The sequence below is a fragment of the Anomaloglossus baeobatrachus genome, chromosome 4 (genome assembly GCF_048569485.1).
Source record: "Anomaloglossus baeobatrachus isolate aAnoBae1 chromosome 4, aAnoBae1.hap1, whole genome shotgun sequence".
NCBI lineage: Eukaryota > Metazoa > Chordata > Amphibia > Anura > Aromobatidae > Anomaloglossus > Anomaloglossus baeobatrachus.
In genome coordinates, this window is record NC_134356.1 from 225,925,366 (window position 1) to 225,949,870 (window position 24,505).

The 24,505-nt window shown below is 49.8% G+C and overlaps 1 protein-coding gene across 1 annotated transcript in view; it reads right to left on the minus strand.

The window, feature by feature from the left end:
* Positions 1 to 24,505, minus strand: part of GNPTAB (N-acetylglucosamine-1-phosphate transferase subunits alpha and beta) — a 154,978-nt gene that overhangs the window by 14,423 nt on the left and 116,050 nt on the right. The window contains exons 14-17 of the mRNA XM_075344708.1: positions 21,395 to 21,594; positions 15,700 to 15,919; positions 15,443 to 15,556; positions 12,610 to 12,695 (exon numbers count right to left, since the gene is read on the minus strand). Of these exons, the coding sequence (XP_075200823.1) occupies positions 12,610 to 12,695; positions 15,443 to 15,556; positions 15,700 to 15,919; positions 21,395 to 21,594 (620 nt within the window). The remainder of the gene's footprint in view (positions 1 to 12,609; positions 12,696 to 15,442; positions 15,557 to 15,699; positions 15,920 to 21,394; positions 21,595 to 24,505) is intronic.

The window sequence follows — 24,505 nt, forward strand, 5'->3', positions numbered from 1 at the left end:
GCCAGTCTGGGGCGACGAGGATGGTGTGGCAGCAATCGGTAGCTGGAACTGTGACCAATCCTGAGCCAAGGCGCCTGTCGCCAGAGCTCTTTGATCGTAAGACCGCGTCATGAAAATCGGGACCTTGTTGTTGCCGAGAAGCCATGACGTCGACGTCCGTCTTCATCCTGCGTCTACAGAATTCTTGCAAACAAACGGGTGCAGAGCCCATTCCCCTGCGTCCACGCCCTGGCGACTGAGGAAGTCTGCTTCCTAGTGTCGTACGCCCGGGATGTGAACAGCTGATATGGTGTATGCTCTGTCTTCTACCCATAGCAGAATCCGCCGGACCTCTTGGGAGTCTTGTCGACTGCGTAGTCCGCCTTGGTGGTTGGTGTATGCCACCGCTGTGGATAGTCCGACTGAATTCGGATCTATTTGCATTCCAGCCACTGCAGGAAGGCTTGCAGTGCAAGATACACTGCCCAGAGCTCCAGACCACTGAGTTGAAGAGTGGACTCCTCTGAAGATGGTCTTTGACCGTCTGGAAAAGCTAAAACTCGCCTCTGGATGAGGCGCCTCCTTGAAGGAGAGACTGTCCCCTCGTCTGTAGTGAACGCTGTTTGTCCAGCGGAAGCTTCACTATCGCTGAGAGAGTGTGAAAACTCTCCAGGAGATGCCAGCGATTGGGTTCAACCTTGAAAAGTTGAAGACCCACCCGAAACTCTGGGAAGGGTCCAGCGCCATGTTCAGGTTGTGTTGGCATGCTTGTAAAGGAGAGTGCCTTGACCAGTAGATTGCCCAAGTAAAGGATCACAGAGTGACCGTGAGAGCGCGGGACTGCTCCCTCTGCTGCCACGAACTAGGTGAACACCCGTGGGGCTGTCGCCAGCCAAAGGGTATGGCTACGAAACGAAATATTCTCGTCTTTAATAACGAATCGTAGCCAACGCCGGTGCCGGAGCAATCGGCACGTGTAGATAAGCATCCTGATGTCTATTGAAGCTAGGAAAACTCCTTGAGACAGAGAGGCAATGACGGAGCGGAGTGATGCCATCCGGAACCGCCTGGTTTTCACGTGCTCGTTAAGCAGTATAAAGTCCAGAACGGGACGGAAGGAGCCGTCCTATTTTGGCACCACGACCAGGTCGGGGCAAAATGCGTATCTGGTTCCTGAAGAGGAACAGGGATTACCGCTCTTTCCGCCTGCAGAAGAGCCTCGGCTCGGTCGGTGCGGTAGTTTGAAAACAAACTGACTCTCACTCACAGGCCCTCAACCTGCGGTAGGTAAATGCCGCTAAAGCGGGGGAGTCTGCCCCCCCGCGGTTGCGGAGTGAGAGGGCTGAAAATTATGAGGAAAACGCTTTGGTAGCGGATCCTCCGGCTGCCTTCCCCGGGCGTGAATTGAGCCCGCTAGGAATCTATGCCCTTCTGGGCTTTTTGAGTCGTCTTGGATAGTTGAATGATTTCATTCAACCCTTACCAACAGACTATCACTAGATAAAGGCAACCTGGTTAAGCACTTCGTTGGAAGCAGCCTCTGTTCCAATCTCTCAACTACTAGCCTCTGCGTAAAAACACGGAGTTGGCGGATGCCACTGACGTCCGGCTCGTAGAGTCTCGGACAGCAATAACAGCATGATTCGCCATGCCGACATTGCGAGTTAAAGACGCTGCTGGGACCGAGAGTACCTGTGACAGCGACCCTCTGCGCAATACTAGCTGAAATAGCTTGGAGTGCCTTCACGGCTGCGACTGCCGGAGCAGCCGACCTGCCGATAGCTTCATAGACAGATTGCAACCAGAGGCCAATCTGCCTGTCAATGGCATTTTGAAGTGAAGTCCTATCCACCACTACAACTATAGATCTAGCTGCAAGCATGGAGATTGGGGGATCCACATTTGGATACTGGGTCTAGCGCTTGACCACGTCAGGGGGAGCGACACGTGTCTCATTAATACGGTCGGAGAAACGCTTATCGTGATAAGCGTGTCGTTTCTGGACTGCGTCTCTGGAGTCAGAGTGCTAAACAAGTACTCAATATATAGAGATTTCTCTTGCTGTGAAGCTGACCCCTCCACTGGAGGAGTTGAGGGAGAAATACCCAACCTTTCGTTGATGGACGCAATAAGATTATTCACTATAGCGTCACCATCCGGTGTATCCGGATTGAGAGCGGTCTCAGGAACAGAGTCCTGAACAGCTACGTCTGCCTCATCGTACAGAGAGTACTCCCGCTGGGACCTTGCCCAGTGATGTAGTCGAGGGCTAATGCCAGCGAGCCCGCTTAGGCCATCTGGGACTGTCGACCGTGTCGGATGCCTGCTCTCTGGGATGCCTGGAATCACTCTGGCGCCTTGAGATGCTCCAGATCAGGGCGGCCAGGGTCATTGCAACCATATTGCCCACGGTCTGCTTGGGGTGCAAAGTCTGTAAGATGTCAGTCATAGTCACAGACAATATATCAGCGGAAAAACTGCAACTTCGTCCCTGTCTCTGGACAGAGATCACAGGTGGTTCCTTTGGCCACATATAGCAGAGACCCCGGTTGAGCAATTGCACGCACTGGGGGTCCTGAAACCGTATGACATGCAGTACAAGCAGCATAGAAAGCCCGTGCATTGGCAACTTGTCTTTTTCTGCTGTTGTTGTCTAGCTATCTAAGAGCCTAGCCGAGGATAGCGACCGTACAGTGAATAGTCATACAAGCATGAAGTACAAATAAACACTTCAGCACATGTAGTACACGCAGCATTGAAAACTTGTGGCTTGGCACATTTGCTCTTCTGCTGCTGTTGTCTATTTATCTAGGAGCATGAGACAAGGATAGCGACATACAGTGAATGTATAGCATACAGCATGACAGTAAACACTGCAGCCCATGCAATCCAAGCAGCATTGAAAGCTTGCGCGTTAGCACCCTAGCCTTTCTGCTGCTGTTGTCTATTTATCCAGGAACATTAGCCAAGGATAGCGACATACAGTGAATGTATAGCATACAAGCATGACAGTAAACACTGCAGCCAATGCAAGTCAAGCAGCATTGAAAACTTGTGCCGTAGCACCATTGCTCTACTGCTGCTTTTGTCTGTTTATCTGGGCGCATTAGCCAAGAATAGTGACATACAGTGAATGTATATCATAACAATAAACCGTGCAGCACATGCAAGCGAAGCAGCATTGAAAGCTTGTGCCTTAGCACAAATTGCTCTACTGCTGCTGTTGCCCAATCTGACAGTAAACACTGCAGCACATGCAAACGAAGAAGCATTGAAAGCTTGTGCCTCAGCAGCATTGCTTATTTGCTGCTGTTGCCCAGAATAGCGACAGTACAGTACAGTGCATAGCATATCAGCACACAGCCCAAAAGCCCACTTCAGCATTAGTGGTGTCAGTTGCTTACCGCCCGCACAAGACCGGGTGCGAGGTCGCCCAAAAACCTGTGACTGGTTCCGTTCTCCCAGAGTGGAAACCATAATGGCTGCCGGCTTCTCTTCCCCGTCCTGTGCAGAGGGGCGGGCCGTGGGCGAGCCCCAGCCAAGAGCGGGAACCCGGCGTCTCACTGTGTTCAGTGAGAGGGGGCTGGAGAATGCAAAGCAGACTCCAGCTCCCTGCGCTGAGCTACTGTACAGCGTCCCGCCCCTCCTCTGACTGGCAGGGCTGGGGCGGGAACGAAACGAAAACTAGGCCGCAAAGCCGGGGACTCTAGTAATAAGCGCGGCCGTCCTATGTGCACGGCCGACGCCGAAGTCCCCCGGCGCACCACAAGTCCCAGCCGCGCCACAATGTAAAAAACAACCAGTAGCGGCCGGCGCGGCCGTTTTCAATACATAAATTCACTCAGCAAAGCTGCAGTGAATAATAGCACCAGCGCTCCGCGCTGTTGTCCCCGGCGCACTAACACTCCCAGCAATGCTGGTGTGTGTGGGCGCGATGTGCATGGGAACACAGAGTACCTTGATGTAGCAGGGCCCTGTCCCTGACGATACTCAGCTCCATATCCAGCAGGTTCTTTTGGGTCTGTGGATGGAGCTCGGTCTCTGTGCCTGGAGACCGGTAAGATCCCACTTCACCCAGAGCCCCTCATGGGGATGGGGAAGGAAAACAGCATGTGGGCTCTGGCCTCTGTACTAGCAATAAGTACCTCAACCTTACAACACCATCCACGGGTGAGAAGGGAGCATGCTGGGGGCCCTACATGGGCCCTCTTTTCTTCCATCCGACATAGTCAGCAGCTGCTGCTGACTAAAATCTGTGGAGCTATGCATGGATGTCTGACCTCCTTCGCACACAAAGCTAAAACTGGAGAACCCGTGATATCACGGGGGGGGTATAGCCAGAAGGGGAGGGGCCTTGCACTTTTTAGTGTAGTGCTTTGTGTGGCCTCCGGAGGGCAGTAGCTATACCCCAATCGTCTGGGTCTCCCAATAGAGCGCTGAAGAAAATGCCTTTGGACACAGAGCTGCTGTGAATCCCTGAAGACCATCTCTGAAGAAATCAGACCAGGAGAAAATATCTGGGAGAACTGGAGGACAATTGCGGAGGTGAGAAAAATCAGCGACCCATAGTCCCCATATTTTGTTTACCTCTCCTTTTTTTTTTCTTTTTTCACCGTTAATATTATTTTTGAATGTTAAATAAAGAGCTTATGCTCCTTTCTATACCCAAAAAAATTTAAAACCAAAAAAAAAAATAAAAAAGTACCCAATTATTGGTTTGTTGAGTAATTTACCGCCTTTTTAGTGTATATATTTGTATAATTTAGTTTTGCCTATTGTTGCTTTTTTCAACAATGATTTTTGGTTATTTTTGTGTGTTGGAAAAAACATTCAAATTGGTGATATTGACCGGAAATTGGATAAGAAGGGAATTTTGTTTACTTACCGTAAATTCCTTTTCTTCTAGCTCCTATTGGGAGACCCAGACAATTGGGTGTATAGCTTCTGCCTCCGGAGGCCACACAAAGTATTACACTTTAAAAAGTGTAACCCCTCCCCTCTGCCTATACACCCTCCCGTGCATCACGGGCTCCTCAGTTTTGGTGCAAAAGCAGGAAGGAGGAAACTTATAAATTGGTCTAAGGTAAATTCAATACGAAGGATGTTCGGAGAACTGAAAACCATGAACCAAAAGAACAATTCAACATGAACAACATGTGTACACAAAAGAACAAACAGCCCGAAGGGAACAGGGGCGGGTGCTGGGTCTCCCTATAGGAGCTAGAAGAAAAGGAATTTACGGTAAGTAAACAAAATTCCCTTCTTTGTCGCTCCATTGGGAGACCCAGACAATTGGGACATCCAAAAGCAGTCCCTGGGTGGGTAAAAGAATACCTCAATAAAAAAGAGCCGAAAACGACCCCCTCTTACAGGTGGGCAACCGCCGCCTGAAGGACTCGCCTACCTAGACTGGCGTCTGCCGAAGCATAGGTATGCATCTGATAGTGTTTCGTGAAAGTGTGCAGACTAGACCAAGTAGCTGCCTGACACACCTGCTGAGCCGTAGCCCGGTGCCGCAATGCCCAAGACGCACCCACGGCTCTGGTAGAATGGGCTTTCAGCCCCAAAGGAAGCGGAAGCCCAGAAGAACGGTAGGCTTCAAGAATCGGTTCCTTGATCCACCGAGCCAAGGTTGACTTGGAAGCCTGCGAACCCTTACGCTGGCCAGCGACAAGGACAAAGAGCGCATCTGAACGGCGCAGGGGCGCTGTGCGAGATACATAGAGCCGGAGTGCTCTCACCAGATCTAACGAGTGCAAATCCTTTTCACATTGGTGAACTGGATGAGGGCAAAATGAAGGTAAGGAGATATCCTGATTGAGATGAAAAGGGGATACCACCTTAGGGAGAAATTCCGGGACCGGACGCAGAACCACCTTATCCTGGTGAAAAACCAGGAAGGGGGCTTTGCATGACAGCGCTGCCAGCTCCGATACTCTACGGAGCGATGTAACTGCCACTAGAAATGCCACCTTCTGCGAAAGACGTGATAAAGAGACATCCCGCAACGGCTCGAAAGGTGATTTCTGAAGAGCCAATAGCACCCTGTTAAGATCCCAGGGTTCCAGCGGACGCTTGTAAGGTGGGACTATGTGGCAAACTCCCTGCAGGAACGTGCGGACCTGCGGAAGCCTGGCTAGGCGCTTTTGAAAAAATACGGATAGCGCCGACACTTGTCCCTTGAGAGAGCCGAGAGATAAACCCTTGTCCATTCCGGATTGAAGGAATGAAAGAAAAGTGGGTAAGGCAAAGGGCCAGGGGGTAAAACCCTTATCAGAGCACCAGGATAAGAAGATCCTCCAAGACCTGTGATAGATCTTGGCGGACGTTGGTTTCCTGGCCTGTCTCATGGTGGCAATGACATCCTGAGATAACCCTGAAGACGCTAGGATCCAGGACTCAATGGCCACACAGTCAGGTTGAGGGCCGCAGAATTCAGATGGAAAAACGGCCCTTGAGACAGCAAGTCTGGGCGGTCTGGGAGCGCCCACGGTTGACCCACCGTGAGATGCCACAGATCCGGATACCACGACCGCCTCGGCCAATCTGGGGCGACGAGAATGGCGCGACGACAGTCGGACCTGATTTTGCGCAGCACTCTGGGCAGCATCGCCAGAGGAGGAAATACATAGGGCAGTCGAAACTGCGACCAATCCTGAACTAATGCGTCCGCCGCCAGAGCTCTGTGATCCTGAGACCGGGCCATGAATGCCGGGACTTTGTTGTTGTGCCGTGACGCCATGAGATCGACGTCCGGCGTTCCCCAGCGGCGACAGATCTCTCGAAACACGTCTGGGTGAAGAGACCATTCCCCCGCGTCCATGCCCTGACGACTGAGAAAATCTGCTTCCCAGTTTTCTACGCCCGGGATGTGAACTGGGGAGATGGTGGAAGCTGTGGCTTCCACCCACTGCAGAATCCGTCGGACTTCCTGGAAGGCTTGACGACTGCGAGTGCCGCCTTGGTGGTTGATGTATGCGACGGCAGTGGCGTTGTCCGACTGGATCCGGATCTGCCTGCCCTCCAGCCACCGATGGAAAGGCAATAGGGCTAGATACACTGCCCTTATCTCCAGAATATTGATCTGAAGGGAAGACTCTATCGGAGTCCAGGTTCCCTGAGCCCTGTGGTGGAGAAAAACCGCCCCCCACCCCGACAGGCTCGCGTCCGTGGTGACCACAGCCCAGGTGGGGGGTAGGAAGGATTTTCCCTGCGACAGAGAGTTCGGAAGGAGCCACCACTGAAGTGACGTCTTGGTTGCAAGGGAAAGGGAGACGTTCCTGTCGAGTGAAGTCGACCTCCTGTCCCATTTGCGGAGAATGTCCCACTGGAGTGGCCGCAGATGGAATTGCGCGAAGGGCACTGCCTCCATCGCTGCCACCATCTTCCCCAGGAAGTGCATGAGGCGCCTCAAGGGGTGTGACTGAGCCCGAAAAAGAGATTGCACCCCTGCCTGCAGCGAAAGCTGTTTGTCCAGTGGTAGCATGACTACTGCTGACTGAGTATGAAACTCCATCCCAAGGTACGTCAGTGATTGGGTCGGTGTCAACTTGGATTTTGGGAAGTTGATGATCCAACCGAACTGCTGGAGAGTCGTCAGAGCGACGGAAAGGCTGTCTTGACACGCCATCTGAGAGGGTGCCCTGACCAGGAGATCGTCTAAGTAGGGAATCACCGAGTGGCCCTGTGAGTGTAGGACCGCCACAACAGATGCCATGACCTTGGTCAACACCCGTGGGGCTGTCGCCAGGCCGAAAGGCAATGCCACGAACTGGAGGTGTTCGTCCCCGATGGCGAAACGCAAAAAGCGTTGATGTTCGGGTGCGATCGGCACATGGAGATAAGCATCCTTGATGTCGATCGATGCTAGGAAGTCTCCTTGTGACATCGAAGCGATGACCGAGCGGAGAGATTCCATCCGAAAACGTCTGGTGCTCACGTCTGTTGAGCAGTTTGAGGTCCAGAACGGGACGGAACGAGCCGTCCTTCTTTGGCACCACAAACAAGTTGGAGTAAAAGCCGCGACCATGTTCCTGGAGGGGAACAGGGATCACAACTCCTTCTGTCTTCAGAGCGTTCACCGCCTGAAAAAGCGCATCGGCTCGCTCGGGGGGCGGAGATGTTCTGAAGAAACGAGTCGGGGGACGAGAGCAGAACTCTATCCTGTAACCGTGAGACAGAATGTCTCTCACCCATCGGTCTTGAACATGTGGCCACCAGGTGTCGCAAAAGCGGGAGAGCCTGCCACCGACCGAGGATGCGGTTCGGGGATGCCGAGAGTCATGAGGAGGCCGCCTTGGAAGCAGTGCCTCCTGCGGCCTTTTGGGGGCGTGACTTGGACCGCCACGCATAGGAGTTCCTCTGGCCTTTCTCCTGCCTGCTGGACGAAGAGGATTGGGGCTTGGCGGAGGGACGAAAGGACCGAAACCTCGATTGTATTTTCCGTTGCTGAGGTCTCTTTGGTTTGGACTGGGGTAAGGAGGAGTCCTTTCCCTTGGATTCCTTAATAATCTCATCCAATCGTTCACCAAACAAGCGGTCGCCAGCAAACGGCAAACCGGTTAAGAACCTCTTGGAAGCCGAGTCTGCCTTCCATTCGCGCAGCCACATGGCCCTGCGGACTGCCACAGAGTTAGCGGATGCCACCGCTGTACGGCTAGCAGAGTCTAGAACTGCGTTCATGGCGTAGGAAGAAAAAGCTGACGCCTGAGAAGTCAAAGACGCAACCTGCGGAGCAGAATTACGTGTGACCGCATTAATCTCAGCCAGACAAGCTGAAATAGCTTGGAGTGCCCACACGGCTGCAAAAGCCGGGGCAAAAGACGCGCCCGTGGCTTCATAGATGGATTTCACCAGGAGCTCTATCTGCCTGTCAGTGGCATCCTTAAGCGATGAGCCATCTGCAACCGATACCACAGATCTAGCCGCCAATCTAGAGACTGGGGGATCCACCTTGGGACATTGAGCCCAACCCTTAACAACGTCAGAGGGGAAGGGGTAACGTGTGTCAGTAAGGCACTTAGTAAAGCGCTTGTCCGGAACCGCTCTGGGCTTCTGGACAGCATCTCTGAAGTTAGAGTGATCGAAAAACGCACTCCGTGTACATTTAGGGAACCGAAACTGGTGTTTCTCCTGCTGAGAAGCCGACTCCTCCACAGGTGGCGGCGGGGGAGAGATATCTAACACCTGGTTGATGGACGAGATAATGTCATTTACTATGGCGTCCCCTTCAGGTGTATCAAGATTGAGGGCAACGTCAGGTTCAGAGCCCTGAGCTGCGACGTCCGCCTCGTCCTCCAGAGTGTCTTCAAGCTGGGAACCCGAGCAGCCTGAAGAAGTCGGGGAAGATTCCCAGCGGGCCCGCTTAGCCGGTCTGGGACTGCGGTCCGGAGTCCTCCACGTGAGACCTAGGGCCCCCCCTGGGAACGTGCTGCGGCGCGGACAGAGAGGGGCCTGGAGGCGAAGATCCAACAGGGCCCGGGGCCTGTGTAAGGACCGGTCTGGACTGCAAAGCTTCAAGCAGCTTGGCAGACCATTTGTCCATAGACTGAGCCATGGATTGTGAGAGTGACTCAGAGAGATTTTCAGCAAAAACTGCAAACTCTGTCCCTGCCGCCTGGACAGGGAGGGCAAGGGGTTCTACCTGAGCCGAGGGGCCCACTAGTGAACGAGGCTCCGGCTGAGCAAGCAAAACAGGGGTTGAGCATTGCTCACAGTGAGGGTAGGTGGAACCCGCAGGTAACTTAGCCACACAAGAGGTACAGGTCGCAAAATAACCCTGTGCCTTGGCACCCTTGCTCCTTGTGGACGACATGCTGTTGTCTCCTAGGAGAGTGATCACTGAGGGTATATGGGGAGTGTATACAGCCCGACCGAACAGAAATAAATATATATATATATATATATATATATATATATATATATATATATATATATATATATATATATATATAGTATCTATTCCGGCACCCTGAGGGGACCAACACCGGGTGACCGGTGTGGCTTACCGACCGCTAAAAAGCGGAGTGTGTGTCCTCCAGATTCCCTGCCTTAGGTCTCCCAGCGTTGCAGAGTTCTTTCCAGGAAATCCTCCACAGGCAGAATGCCAAAGAAATGGCTGCCGGAGCTCTCTGGGGAGGAGTGGGGCCGTGGGCGGCGTCTAGAAAAGTGCGGGAATCTGGAGTCCCCACAGTGATCAGTGAGGGGGGGAGGAAACATACAAGATGCTCCGGCCCTCACATCCGACGTCAGGTCGGCAGTCCCGCCCTTACCCCTGATAGACAGGCCCGGGGGCGGGAGTTTTGCTACTAGGCCGCAATTGAAGCCGGGGACTAAATTTAAGACCGCGGCCGACAAACAGGCGCGGTCGGCGCGGAAGTTCGCCGGCCGTCACAAAAAGAGCAGCTGCTGCAGCGTCCGGGATGAAGGCGCTCCATGCACATCCCCCATGGGGGTACAGAGTACCTTAGTGTTGCAGGGCCCGGTCCCTGAGGATAAATAAACTCCTGTCCGACAGATTCCCACAGGGGCTGCGGAGGGAGCCCGGTCCCAGTGAATGGATGACCGGTCAGGATCCCACTTCTCCCAGAGCCGCTAAGGGATGGTGAAGGAGACGGCATGAGGCTCCGGCCTTTGTACCCACAATGGGTACCTCAACCTTAACAGCACCGCCGACGTAGTGGGGTGAGAAGGGAGCATGCCGGGGGCCCCGTGGGGGCCCACTTTTCTTCCAACCGATATAACTAAAATGAGAATGCATGAGTGGATGTGTGCCTCCTTCCACACAAAGCATAAAAACTGAGGAGCCCGTGATGCACGGGAGGGTGTATAGGCAGAGGGGAGGGGTTACACTTTTTAAAGTGTAATACTTTGTGTGGCCTCCGGAGGCAGAAGCTATACACCCAATTGTCTGGGTCTCCCAATGGAGCGACAAAGAAATGGAGTTTGAGTTGGGTTAGGGTGGGTCTATTGTTTGGTAATGGGAGGTGGGTTAGGGTGGGTCTATTGATTGGTAATGGGAGGTGGGTCTATTGTTTGGTCATGGGAGGTGGGTCTATTGTTGTGTAATGGGAGGTGGGTCTATTGTTGTGTAATGGGAGGTGGGTCTATTGTTGTGTAATGGGAGGTGGGTCTATTGTTGTGTAATGGGAGGTGAGTCTATTGCTTGTTAATGGGAGGTGGGTAGGGTAGGGCTATTGTTTGTTAATGGGAGGTGGGTAGGGTAAGGTTATTGTTTGGTAATGGGAGGTGGGTAGGGTAGGGCTATTGTTTGTTAATGGGAGGTGGGTAGGGTAAGGTTATTGTTTGGTAATGGGAGGTGGGTAGGGTAGGGCTATTGTTTGGTAATGGGAGGTGGGTAGGGTAGGGCTATTGTTTGGTAATGGGAGGTGGGTTTAGGGTGTGGCTATTGATTGGTAATGGGAGTAAGGGGTGCTTCACACACAGCGAGCTCACTGCCGAGATCGCTGCTGAGTCACGCTTTTTGTGACGCAGCAGTGACCTCATTAGCGATCTCGCTGTGTGTGACAATGAGCAGCGATCTGGCCCCTGCTGGGAGATCGCTGCTCGTTACACACAGCCCTGGTTCGTTTTCTTCAAAGGCGCTCTCCCAGTGTGACACACAGATCGCTGTGTGTGACAGCGAGAGAGCGACAAATGAAGCGAGCAGGGAGCAGGAGCCGGCGTCTGGCAGCTGCGGTAAGCTGTAACCAAGATAAACATCGGGTAACCAAGGTGGTTACCCGATATTTACCTTAGTTACCAGCCTCCGCCGCTCTCACGCTGCCTGTGCTGCCGGCTCCGGCTCTCTGCACGTGTAGCTGCTGTACACATCGGGTTAATTAACCCGATGTGTACTGTAGCTAGGAGAGCAAGGAGCCAGCGCTCAGTGTGCGCGGCTCCCTGCTCCCTGCACACACAGCTAAGCGGTGTGCGCTGGTAACTAATGTAAACATCGGGTAACCATACCCGATGTTTACCTTAGTTACCAGTGTCCGCAGCTTCCAGACGCCGGCTCCGTGCAAGCGCAGCGTCGCTTGCACGTCGCTGCTGGCTGGGGGCTGGTCACTGGTGAGATCTGCCTGTTTGACAGCTCACCAGCGACCATGTAGCGATGCAGCAGCGATCCTGACCAGGTCAGATCGCTGGTCGGATCGCTGCTGCATCGCTAAAGTGTGAAGGTACCCTAAGGTTTGTTATGGTGCTAATTAGGTTGTCCCAAAGAAGAAGAAGAAAAAAAAAACAAAAAAAAACAAAACCCAAAACAGATCTAATGGATTCCGTTTAATGGACGCATAACGGATGCAACGCGTCCGTTTTTTCACATGACCCCACTAACGGATTCCTGTGAAATAACGGATCCGTTGCTTCAGTTTGCACCTTAAAAATAACGGATGCGTCAAAATGACACAGCAATGGACCCAGCGGATTTCACGCAACGCAAGTGTGAAACTAGCTTTAGTTTATTCATTGTAATTTATATTTGTATTTTGTATGTAAACTCCTTCATAGGAAAGGATGTCCTTGTTTCTATCCAAGTAGTACACCCCTGCAAATGGTTATTGAGACCAGTATGCCAAAATGGAGCTGTATAGGAGAAAATCTGTAAGTGAAAATGACAGATTGCCTTACCTGTATTTATTCTTATCTTTGTATGCCTTTCTTATCAAATCAGTAATCGGTTTACAATTAATCACAAGCTGCTTGGTCACTGGTGGCTATAAAAAAAAGTGATAAGATACACAAACATGAAATATACATGCAATCAATATAAATAGCAAACCATGGATGCATCCTGATACCGCACCACCTCACACATAAGGGTATTGGTGTGACCATAATGTACATTCAAACCAAGCTGCTCACATTTAACAATAAGTAAAGAATTCTACTGCTTCGAATACTAAGCAAGGAATTGTGGACAAGGATGGACAAATGTAGCCATCTATAGAATAAAAAAAGTGACAGATTTTAGACACTGGCTCCAATCTGATTTCAATCACCACACTTAAATACACTTTTTTTTGCCTTGATGTGACTTATATACAGTATATCACAAACGTGAGTACACCCCATCACATTTTAACAAATTTTATTATATCTTTTCATGGGACAACACTGAAGACATGACACTTTGATACGATGTAAAGTAGTCAGTGTACAGATTGTATAACATTGTAAATTTGGTGTACCCGCTAAATAACAACACTCAACACAGCCATTAAAGGAAATTTGTCACCAGGTTTTTGCTACCCCATCTGAGAGCAGCATAATGTAGAGAGAGAGACCCTGATTCCAGCGATGTGTCACTTACTGAGATGTTTGCTTTCATTTTGATAAAATCAATGTTTTCTCTGCTGCAGATCTAGCAGTTATACAAAGCTCATTAATATGCTGGACTACCAGGCAGCACGCCAAGTAGTCCTCTAATGATAATTTACTGCTGATTAAACAATGATTTTATCAAAATAACACTAAGCAGCCCAGTAAGTGACATTGCTGGAATGAAGATCTCTGCCCATACGTTGTGCTCCTCTCAGAATGGTGGCAAAAATCTGGTGATAGTTTCCCTTTAATGACTAAACTGCTGGCCACAAAAGGGAGTAGTCTCCTAAATGAAAATGGCCATACTGTGCCCAAAGGGTCAATATTTTGTGTGACAAGCACTGCCTTAGCTCTCTTGGGCATGGAGTTAACTAAAGCTTCACAGGAGACACTGGAATCGTCTCCCACTCCTCAATAAAGGAGCTGGTGAATGTTAAAGACCTTGTGTTCTTCCACCTTCTGTCCGTTTGATGATGCCCCAAAGATGCTCAATAGGTGAGATGCTTGGCTAGTCCAGCACCTTTACACTCAGCTTCTTTATCATGTTGGAATACTGCCCTGCGGCCCAGTTTCCGAAGGGATCATGCTTTGCTGTATTCCTCACTCCTGCGCTACTTCTAAAAAAGCTTTTTTTTTCCAGCCCAAAATACAAGCATTTAAATAAAAAAATAAAATGCCCCTGGATGTCCAAATCCTTTTGAACCAACAACCTGAGAAACCAAGATGGCTTTATTACAACATACTGACAATTAAGGGGAACCTGTCAGCAGGTTTTTGCTATATAAGCTGAAGCCAGCATGCTGTAAGAGTTCAGAAGGTTTAGACATGCCTGTATTGTCACAGTTCGATCTTTTGTTCATTTTCTATGTTTGATTTAGCAGCCCTTGTTTGTTATAGACCCTTATCAGTGCTGTGGCTAGCTCCCTAAAGCTGGGTTCACACATAGCGACAGTGACAACGACGTCGCTGTTACGTCACCATTTTCTGTGACGCAATAGCGACCTAGTAAGTCGCTGTTATGATCGCTGCTTAGCTGTCAAACACAGCAGACGCAGCAGCGATCATAACGATACACGTCGCTGTGGAAGCATGCTGCACTTGGTAACTAAAGGTTAATATTGGGTAACCATTACCCGATATTTACCTTGGTTACCAGCGCACACGATTAGCGCTGGCTCCCTGCTCTCCTAGCCAGGGTACACATCGGGTTAAATACCCGATGTGTACTCCGGCTCCGGCTACGTGTGCAGGGAGCCAGCGCTAAGCGTGTGCTCTCATGCTGCCAGTGCCGGCTCCCTGCTCACGTAGCTGGAGTACACATCGGGTAATTAACCCGATGTGTACTCTGGCTAGTAGTGCAGGGAGCAGGGAGCCGGCACTGGCAGCGTGAGAGCGGCGGTGCTAGTAACTAATGTAAATATCGGGTAACCAAGGAAATGGCTTCTTGGTTACCCGATGTTTACCTTACTTACAGCTTACCGCAGGCTGCCAGACGCCGGCTCCTGCTCCCTTCAGTTCGTCGCTCTCTCGCTGTCACACACAGTGATGTGTGCTTCACAGCGGGAGAGCAACAAGCAAAAAATGAAGCAGGACATTCAGCAACGAGCGGCGACCTCACAGCAGGGGCCAGCTCGTTACTGGATGTCACACACAGCGACAGCGACGGGACGTCGCTGCCACGTCACAGAAAATGGTGACGTAGCAGCGACGTTGTCGCCGTCGCTGTGTGTGACACCACCTTTATGCCATGTTGTTCAGCACGCCCCCTGTGATTAACACCTCATAGTTAATGTACAATCTCTATAGAGAGCCTGGTGTGGGACTGTGGGCAGCTCTGTAGACTCTGCTACATGACTAAAGCTAGAAATGTACATTGTGTCACAATGGCTGCACCCAGTAATCTAAGTGATAGATCGTTGGATTCAGAATCTCCTTGCCTACACCATGCTGCTCTCAGATGAGGTAGCAAAAATCTACTGACAGGTTCCCTTTAATAGATAAGCCATAATTAGTTCTCCACTAGGCTTTTTACATTCATGTCATTATTTTATTATGGTTGTGGTTGTTATTAATGTTACTGTTGATTTAAAGTAATGAATCTTGTATAACACTTCAAATTAAAAAAAAAAAAACATTTTACCAAATTTGGATCATAATACGATTCTTGTGTTGCTGGAGCTATAGATTCTCCTGTGCTGTTCAGCTGGAGTGTTTTAGAGCAGTTAATAAGCATATGTTCCAAGCCAGTCAGATCCTGAAAAACACAATTGTATGATAGTTTAAAAAACGTGAAACATCAAAAAAGGGAATGAATTAGGGTTCTATAGTCACATCTGCGATGGAAGTCAAAGATCCATCCAAAAATGATAGACGATATTGTAAATACAGATAAAATACCTGTAAACTTAAAGGTAACTGGTGTATCCTTGTAGCCAGTGTTCGTATCTCTCTATCCGACAGAACTCCTGACCCATCAGTGTCCACTTCATAGAAAATCTGGGAGATGTTTAGTGGCTGGATTGCACTCATCAAATAATAGAAAAAAGAAAAGGCAAACTGCATATCTTCTGAATGGCGCACTTTATGGGCAGACGTCTTGTCAAACTCCGCTGGATACCTGAAAAGAACATATCAAACAGGAGGAGAATGCATGAAAGATGTTGTCAACGTTTGCATAGCATCTTTATAACTTCTTGAAGGAACACACCAGGCAAAACTAAGACATTATTAGTGTGATGCCAAAATTCTGGTGCGGCAAAAAAAGCTACTGTTGGTGGCTTGCTAAATAATTAGGGCCCATTTCATCGTTTATGCCTGAAAACTGACATAAAACACTTTGAAAAGTCTCTTTTTGCGCAATGCAGAGCTAGGTGAAGTTTTGGCAACTTTTGGCATTTCCACACTAGTTTGAAAAAAATATGACAAAATGGGCTGAGATAGGGAGGGGTTGGGTTGTGGTTACATTGTCTGTCAAATTCATCAATAGTGCCGATATTTGTTACGCCAGACATGCTCCTCTAGTCACTGACTGGAGTAGTGCGCCGTCACTTCTTATGCTAGTCATGCTCCTCTAGTCACTGACTGGAGTAGTGCGCCGTCACTTCTTATGCTAGTCATGCTACTCTAGTCCCTGACTGGAGTAGTAGTGCACCTGCATTTCTTATATCAGTCATGCTACTCTAGTCCCTCATCCCTCACTGGAGTAGCACTTATGGTGAGGCGCACACCACTAAGAACATGCGCCAAACTCATTAAGTGGCGTGTGCAACGTCAGTATTAAAGAAGATTTCCCACAAAGTTAATTTTAATCAATCGATCTAGGAATAATAAGAACTTCCACAAATGGATGTTTAAAAAAAACAAAATGTTCCTGTGCTGAGATAATCTTATCTATGTGCTCCCGCTATGTACTGTGTAATGGCCATGTCTGACTGTACGCAGACATTGTCTAATCATACCACAGCTCCTGGGCCGGGGAGGAAGTAAAAAAGTATACAGATAGCACAGAATGGTATCATAACTTATTCTTTCTTTGAGATAAAACATTATTTTAAAATAGGCAGGGAAATGTTTTACCTCACAAAAAGAATCAGCTATGCTCAAATGCTGTAATGTCGTTATACTCTATTTATGGCCCCCCTAGCTTTGCAGATGTGATATGATCAGACCATGTCCCTATACAGTCAGACACAGCCGTTCGGTACACAGTACATACCAGGGGCATATATATATATATATATATATATATATTATATATATACACACACTAGAAGGTGGCCCGATTCTACGCATCGGGTATTCTAGAATTTACGTATCGTGTAGTTAATGTATGATTTTTGCTTATATATATATATATATATATATAGATGTTGTTCTCTGTAGTTACCAAGTGTTTGTGTAGGGCGCTGTACATGTTCTGGGTGTTGTCTGGGTGTGGCGGGGGGTGAAAGCGGTGTTGTATGTGTGTTGCGTTGATTGTAGAGCGCTGTGTGTCTGTAGCGTTGTGTGTGTGTGTGTGTGTTGTGCGGTTTGTGTGGGTGTGGTGTGTTTTGGGGGAGGTATGTTTTGTGCAATGTGTGTGCATTGCGTGGTATGTGCGTATATTTATGTATGCCGCGGTGTTTGTGTGTTGGGTGTTGTGTGTGTGCAGCGTTGTCTGTGTGTGTGGGTGTCTGTGTAGGGCGGTGTTTGTGGTTCCCAGTGTGTGTGTGTGTGTGTGTGTGTTGGGGGGAGGTGTGCATCTCCCATCGTGCTCCATCCCCCATGCTGCGCACCCCCCATCGTGCTCCATCCGCCATGCTGCGCACTCCCAAACGTGCTCCATCCGGCATGCTGCGCACTCCCAAACGTGCTACATCCGCCATGCTGCGCACTCCCAAACGTGCTCCATCCGCCATGCTGCGCACTCCCAAACGTGCTCCATCCGCCATGCTGCGCACTCCCAAACGTGCTCCATCCGCCATGCTGCGCACTCCCAAACGTGCTCCATCCCCCATGCTGCGCACTCCCAAACGTGCTCCATCCCCCATGCTGCGCACTCCCAAACGTGCTCCATCCGCCATGCTGCGCACTCCCAAACGTGCTCCATCCGCCATGCTGCGCACTCCCAAACGTGCTCCATCCGCCATGCTGCGCACTCCCAAACGTGCTCCATCTGCCATGCTGCGCACTCCCAAACGTGCTCCATCCCCCATGCTGCGCACTCCCAAACGTGCTCCATCCCCCATGCTGCGCACTCCCAAACGTGCTCCATCCGCCATGCTGCGCACTCCCAAACGTGCTCCATCCGCCATGCTGCGCACTCCCAAACGTGCTCCATCCGCCATGCTGCGCACTCCCAAACGTGGTCCATCCCCCATGCTGCGCACTCCTAAACGTGGTCCATCCCCCATGCTGCGCACTCCCCATCGTGCTCCATCCCCCATGCTGCGCACCCCCCATCGTGCTCCATCCCCCATGCTGCACCAGCATCAGCCTCTCTGCCCCCAGCATCAGCCTCTCTCCTCCCCGCAGCAGTCTCTCTCCTCCCAGCATCAGTCTCTCTCCTCCCAGCATCAGCCTCTCTCCTCCCAGCATCAGCCTCTCTCCTCCCAGCCTCTCTCCTCCCAGCCTCAGCCTCCCCCAGCATCAGCCTCTCTTCTCTCAGCCTCCCCCCTCCCAGCCTCCCCCAGCATCAGCCTCCCCCTCCCAGCCTCCCCCAGCATCAGCCTCTCGCCTCCCAGCCTCCCCCAGCATCAGCCTCTCTCCTCCCAGCCTCCCCCAGCATCAGCCTCTCTCCTCCCAGCCTCCTCCAGCATCAGCCTCTCTCCTCCCAGCCTCAGCCTCCCCCTCCAAGCCTTCCCCAGGATCAGCCTCTCTACTCCCAGCCTCCCTCCTCCCAGCCTTCCCCAGCATCAGCCTCCCCCTCCCAGCCTCCCCCAGCATCAGCCTCTCTCCTCCCAGCCTCCCCCAGAATCAGCCTCTCCTCTCAGCCTCCCACAGCATCAGCCTACACCCTCCCAGCCTCCCCCAGCATCAACCTACCCCAGCATTAGCCTACCCCAGCATCAGCCAACCCCAACATCAGCCTACACCCTCCCAGCCTCCCCCAGCATCAGCCTACCCCAGCATCAGCCTACCCCAGCATCAGCCTCTCTCCTCCCAGCCTCCCCCAGCATCAGCCTCCCCCTCCCAGTCTTCCCTAGGGGATCAGCCTATCTCCTCCCAGCCTCCCCCAGCACGCCGTGCTCCTCTGCCGACACTCACAGATCCGATCGCATACACTCACACACACACTGAAGATATCGCACATACGCGCTCACACTCACAACATCCGGAGATACCACATGCTTCTGGCCATGTGATCCTCCGGCAGGTCCTGGAAGGTCACTCCACAGTATCGCCGCCGAGAAGCAAGCGATATCCCAGGATGTTGTGAGTGTGTGGATGCGATGTGATGTGTGTGTGAGAGTGAGTGTGATCTGATGTGTGTGTGTGTGTGTGTTGTTATGTGTGTGCGTGTGTTGTTATGTGTGTGCATGTGTATGTTCCGCCGCTGCAGGACCTTGATGCGCTGGTAACTATGCTACCATGGTAGCGTATCCCGTCCCCCGCTCGCACGGGAGCCCACACCAGCATACGGCGGCAACCACAGCAATGTGAGAGTATGTGTCGGCTGGGTTGGCGGCGTACGCTGATGTGGGCTCCCGGGGGTACAGCACTCACCTGGGAGTCGTGGCTCCATGTCGGTTCGGGGAATGCATGCGGGGGGCAGGGCCAGAGCGAGCGTGCATTTCGTGAGGGGGGCGGGGCGTGGCCGAATTGCCAATGCGTGCAGGGTGTCGGGGCGAGAGGCCAATCCGTGTGGGGGGCGGAGCCTGGGCGAGCGGCCAATCCGTGCGGGGGGCGGGGCCATGGCGAGCACAGCGGCCAATCAGCTTTGTGTCACTGTAAGGACACAATTTTGGAGCAAGACAGACAGACAGACAGAATAAGGCAATTTTATATATATATATATATATATATATCTAAGCACATGAAAACACTTCCAGTTGTGTAAACTATTATTACTTCAAGATCTATTGATTAAATCCACCTTGAAATGAACTTTGTTAGTGGGAAAACCCTTTAATGATTCGGCTCTCTAAAGCAGTCAGAAAAGATCCCTCAACACAAATGTGCCAAATTAATTACCGATGGGCTCCACCTCTTAGGCAAAAGGTACTGGTGTAAAGTATGCCATATAAGAGGTAGTATAAGAAAAAAGGGAGTTTAAATTGTACCAAATCAAACTGCATAGCCCAGTTGGATGGATTTGGTGCACCATCTGACAGCCTCGTCTAGGTTTATGGTCTCTAGATACTAGATACAGCATTAGTAAATCTATTCCACTTTGTGTTGCCTATAAACCCTTGTACCATGCACCTCTTCTTCAAGCCCTGCATGAAGCATAACAGTATTTCAATGTCACCTGAGCATTCCTTGAACTTTTGTTTATGGCAAAAAGGTAATACAACCATAAATGTAATTATGGCACCATACTGAATTTATGATGACGTTATAGTTTAAGTCATGACATCATTCTCAGCATTAGCTAATGAATAGAGATGAGAGGACCCGTGGAAGTTCGGTTCATCGGGTTCGACCAGGCTTTAGATAAAGTTCGGTTTGGAACCTGGACTTGACCTGAACCCCAATGGAAGTCACCAATTGGGCAATTAGAGTCTCCGCCCACCATACACATGCGGGGTTGGGTTTTTCCATTTATTAATTTTTGTTTGGCGCACACTACATCCAATCACGTTGTTGTTACTCCCAGTGCAATCCGTTCAAACACAGCAAGCGGCTCGCACTGGGCTGAGCACCGAGAGTACCCGAGCACAGCGATGATCGTAAGAGTGGTTTGCATACGTAAAGCACCCGAACTCCGAACTCATTATTTTTGTAAAGTCTGTGTTTGATACAAATGATGAACCTCGGGTTTGATCATCTCTATTCATGCACACACCTACTATTGATCTCAGATCAGAGATACATCTCTATCTACAGAGGAGTAGCACGGATTCGGGAGATTATAATTTTTTTTTCACCTCCAAAGACTCATTAATAAGGTATTGTCAAGTAGCAGATTTCCTCTACTTCTAAGGGGTTTTTTTTTCAGTAGAGAGATATGGTAGATGAAATGTGGCTGGAGTAGGTGAATAAAGAATCCTTTTCACTTTATGTTTGTTATTTTTTATCAATTTTGCAAATTTCCTATATAAAATTAGCAGTGCTTGAAAAAGGCTCCATAAATAGAGTGGAAATGAAGCAGGTAGAAGAGAATAAAGAATCATTGTGACTATTTTCACCGAGTTTTATTTTTGATATGTGAACATAAGGCACTGGTCTGAGTACCCTCGCACCCGCCTAAGCTTTTGGTTTATAAAAAAATGAAAATTTAGACAATTTCCGGACCTTTAAGAATGAGTGAATGATAATGCTCACAGAGTATTTACCATATAAGAAATGTATGTGATGCTTGATCTTTGCAATACTTGGCACACTAGTAACGGCTCTTCGAGCTTATAGACAACTCTTCAAAGCCAACCATCTGGTGATAAAGTATACTCACAAATCCTGCAGATCCTGCATAACGATACGGTCAATCATGTGCGGCATGTGAGCAGGAACTTTCCGAGATGCAAAGCCAAATTTACTATTAAGGAGCTTATTCACATAGCGTAAGGAATCAGCAAATGTGTCTTGAAGCTTTCTGCCAACTTGCTTGCCATCAGTCATGTACGCAAGCTCACGTAGCAATACATCTCTCTCCTGAAAAAAAGACCATGATCATACGGTGTGCTTTGTTTACAAAATGAAAACATTAAATTAGGCAAAAAGATCAATAAACAGAAAGGAACAAAACTATATATAGTATTCATCTGTCCCAGAAACTTGCATGGATATATGGTCCAAAACACAACAAGGGCATGTATGTATCCATATAATATAATGGGTACGTGTTCTGTGAAAAACACTACTAGAACATGTACGTAAAAAATGAGGAGAAAAAGACAAGGATACTGAACACTTCTGGCAGTGGTCTTTATGGGCAGTTTAAGAACAAAACATTCAGAAAATTCATGAGTGTATTATGCCTAAGGGGTAGACAGTAAATTCATACAGAATTTTCACTGTCCCCTACCAGGGAAACATAGGGTAAGTTCACACAGTGCGTTTTTCGCGGCGTTTTTGCACAGTTTTCGGGTGCGTTTTTGCTCAGAAAACTGCATGACTTTGCTTCCCCAGCAAAGTCTATGAGTTTTCATTTTTGCTGTCTGCACACAGCGTTTTTTTTTCAGCTGCGTTTTTGTGGTGCCACAAAAACGCAGCATGTCAATTATTCCCGCGTTTTTCACTGTGCTTTTCATCCATTGAGTGCAATGGGATGTTGAAAGATGCAATGAGAATCGCAAATAGCTGCGTTTTGGTGCGTTTCTATGACCAAAAACGCAACTATAAACGCAGGAGGTGGGTAGTAAAGTGACATGTACAGGAAGAGGATTCCTTCTGTCAGTAAACACAGAAGCGTGAATCCTCCCGGTACCGTCACCGCCGCTTCCACCTCCAGTCCTGTGCATGTATGCTGCCGTGCGGCGCCATGTTCGGGCGGGAGGTGGAAGCAGCTGCGAAATCAAAAGTGAACAGTAGAAAAAAAAAAAAAAGTCATACTCACCTGTCTGCAGGGTCCCGGTGCCATGCCCGCTCCCATCTCCTCTCACGGTATCGCCGCTCCAGCTGTGTGCAGACGGCCGGGACACCTCCGATAGATGCAAGACCTGGCGATGGATCACCTGATGCAGTCACCTGACGCATCAGCTGATCGTAAGTATCGCGGGCGCCCGGCCGGTTTAACCTATCAGCGGATGCGTAGGAGACTTCATCCCTGATTACCGGCAGCTGCTGCAGCGATCGGACGGGATCAGATTCCTCCAATCGCTCTAGGAGCTGCCGGTAATCAGCACATAAGTGAGTATTTATTTATTTTATTTTTTTTACACCGATGCATCATCTGATTGTATAAAGGGCTTTTATACAATCAGCTGATGTGTGATGTGCTTCAGCCCCTAGAACCTGACACATCATCTGATCGCTTTGCCTTCCAGCAAACCGATCAGATGATATTGGATCCGGATTGGACGGCGCAGGACCCTTGACCCACGATTACTGCGGAGGGGGGTTCTTTATTTCAATAAAGATGGAGTCACTAATTGTGTTGTGTTTTATTTCTAATAAAAATATTTTTCTGTGTGTTGTGTTTTTTTTTATCTTTACTAGAAATTCATGGTGGCCATGTCTAATATTGGCGTGACACCATGAATTTCGGGCTTAGGGCCAGCTGATAATATACAGCTAGCCCTAACCCCATTATTACCCAGCGAGTCACCCGGCATCAGGGCAGCTGGAAGAGTTGGATACAGCGCCAGAAGATGTCGCTTCTATGAAAGCGCCATTTTCTGGGGTGGCTGCGGGACTTCAATTCACAGTGGGGGTGCCCAGAAAGCATGGGCACCCTGCACTGTGGATTCCAATCCCCAGCTGCCTAGTTGTACCCGGCTGGACTCAAAAATTGGGCGAAGCCCACGTCATTTTTTTTAAAATTATTTCATGAAATTCATGAAATATAAAGAAGGGAATTTTGTTTACTTACCGTAAATTCCTTTTCTTCTAGCTCCTATTGGGAGACCCAGACAATTGGGTGTATAGCTTCTGCCTCCGGAGGCCACACAAAGTATTACACTTTAAAAAGTGTAACCCCTCCCCTCTGCCTATACACCCTCCCGTGCATCACGGGCTCCTCAGTTTTGGTGCAAAAGCAGGAAGGAGGAAACTTATAAATTGGTCTAAGGTAAATTCAATCCGAAGGATGTTCGGAGAACTGAAAACCATGAACCAAAGGAACAATTCAACATGAACAACATGTGTACACAAAAGAACAAACAGCCCGAAGGAAACAGGGGCGGGTGCTGGGTCTCCCAATAGGAGCTAGAAGAAAAGGAATTTACGGTAAGTAAACAAAATTCCCTTCTTCTTTGTCGCTCCATTGGGAGACCCAGACAATTGGGACGTCCAAAAGCAGTCCCTGGGTGGGTAAAAGAATACCTCAATAACAGAGAGCCGAAAAACAACCCCTTCCTACAGGTGGGCAACCGCCGCCTGAAGGACTCGCCTACCTAGACTGGCATCTGCCGAAGCATAGGTATGCACTTGATAGTGTTTTGTGAAGGTGTGCAGACTAGACCAGGTAGCTGCCTGACACACCTGCTGAGCCGTAGCCCGGTGTCGCAATGCCTAGGACGCACCCACGACTCTGGTAGAATGGGCTTTCAGCCCCGAAGGAAGAAGAAGCCCCGAAGAACGGTAGGCTTCAAGAATCGGTTCCTTGATCCACCGAGCCAAAGTTGACTTGGAAGCCTGCGAACCCTTACGTTGGCCAGCGACCAGGACAAAGAGCGCATCTGAACGGCGCAGGGGCGCCGTGCGAGACACGTAGAGCCGGAGTGCTCTCACTAGATCTAATGAATGCAAATCATTTTCACACTGGTGAACTGGATGAGGGCAAAATGACGGTAAGGAGATATCCTGATTGAGATGAAAAGGAGATACCACCTTAGGGAGAAACTCCGGGATAGGACGCAGAACCACCTTATCCTGGTGAAAAACCAGGAAAGGGGATTTGCAT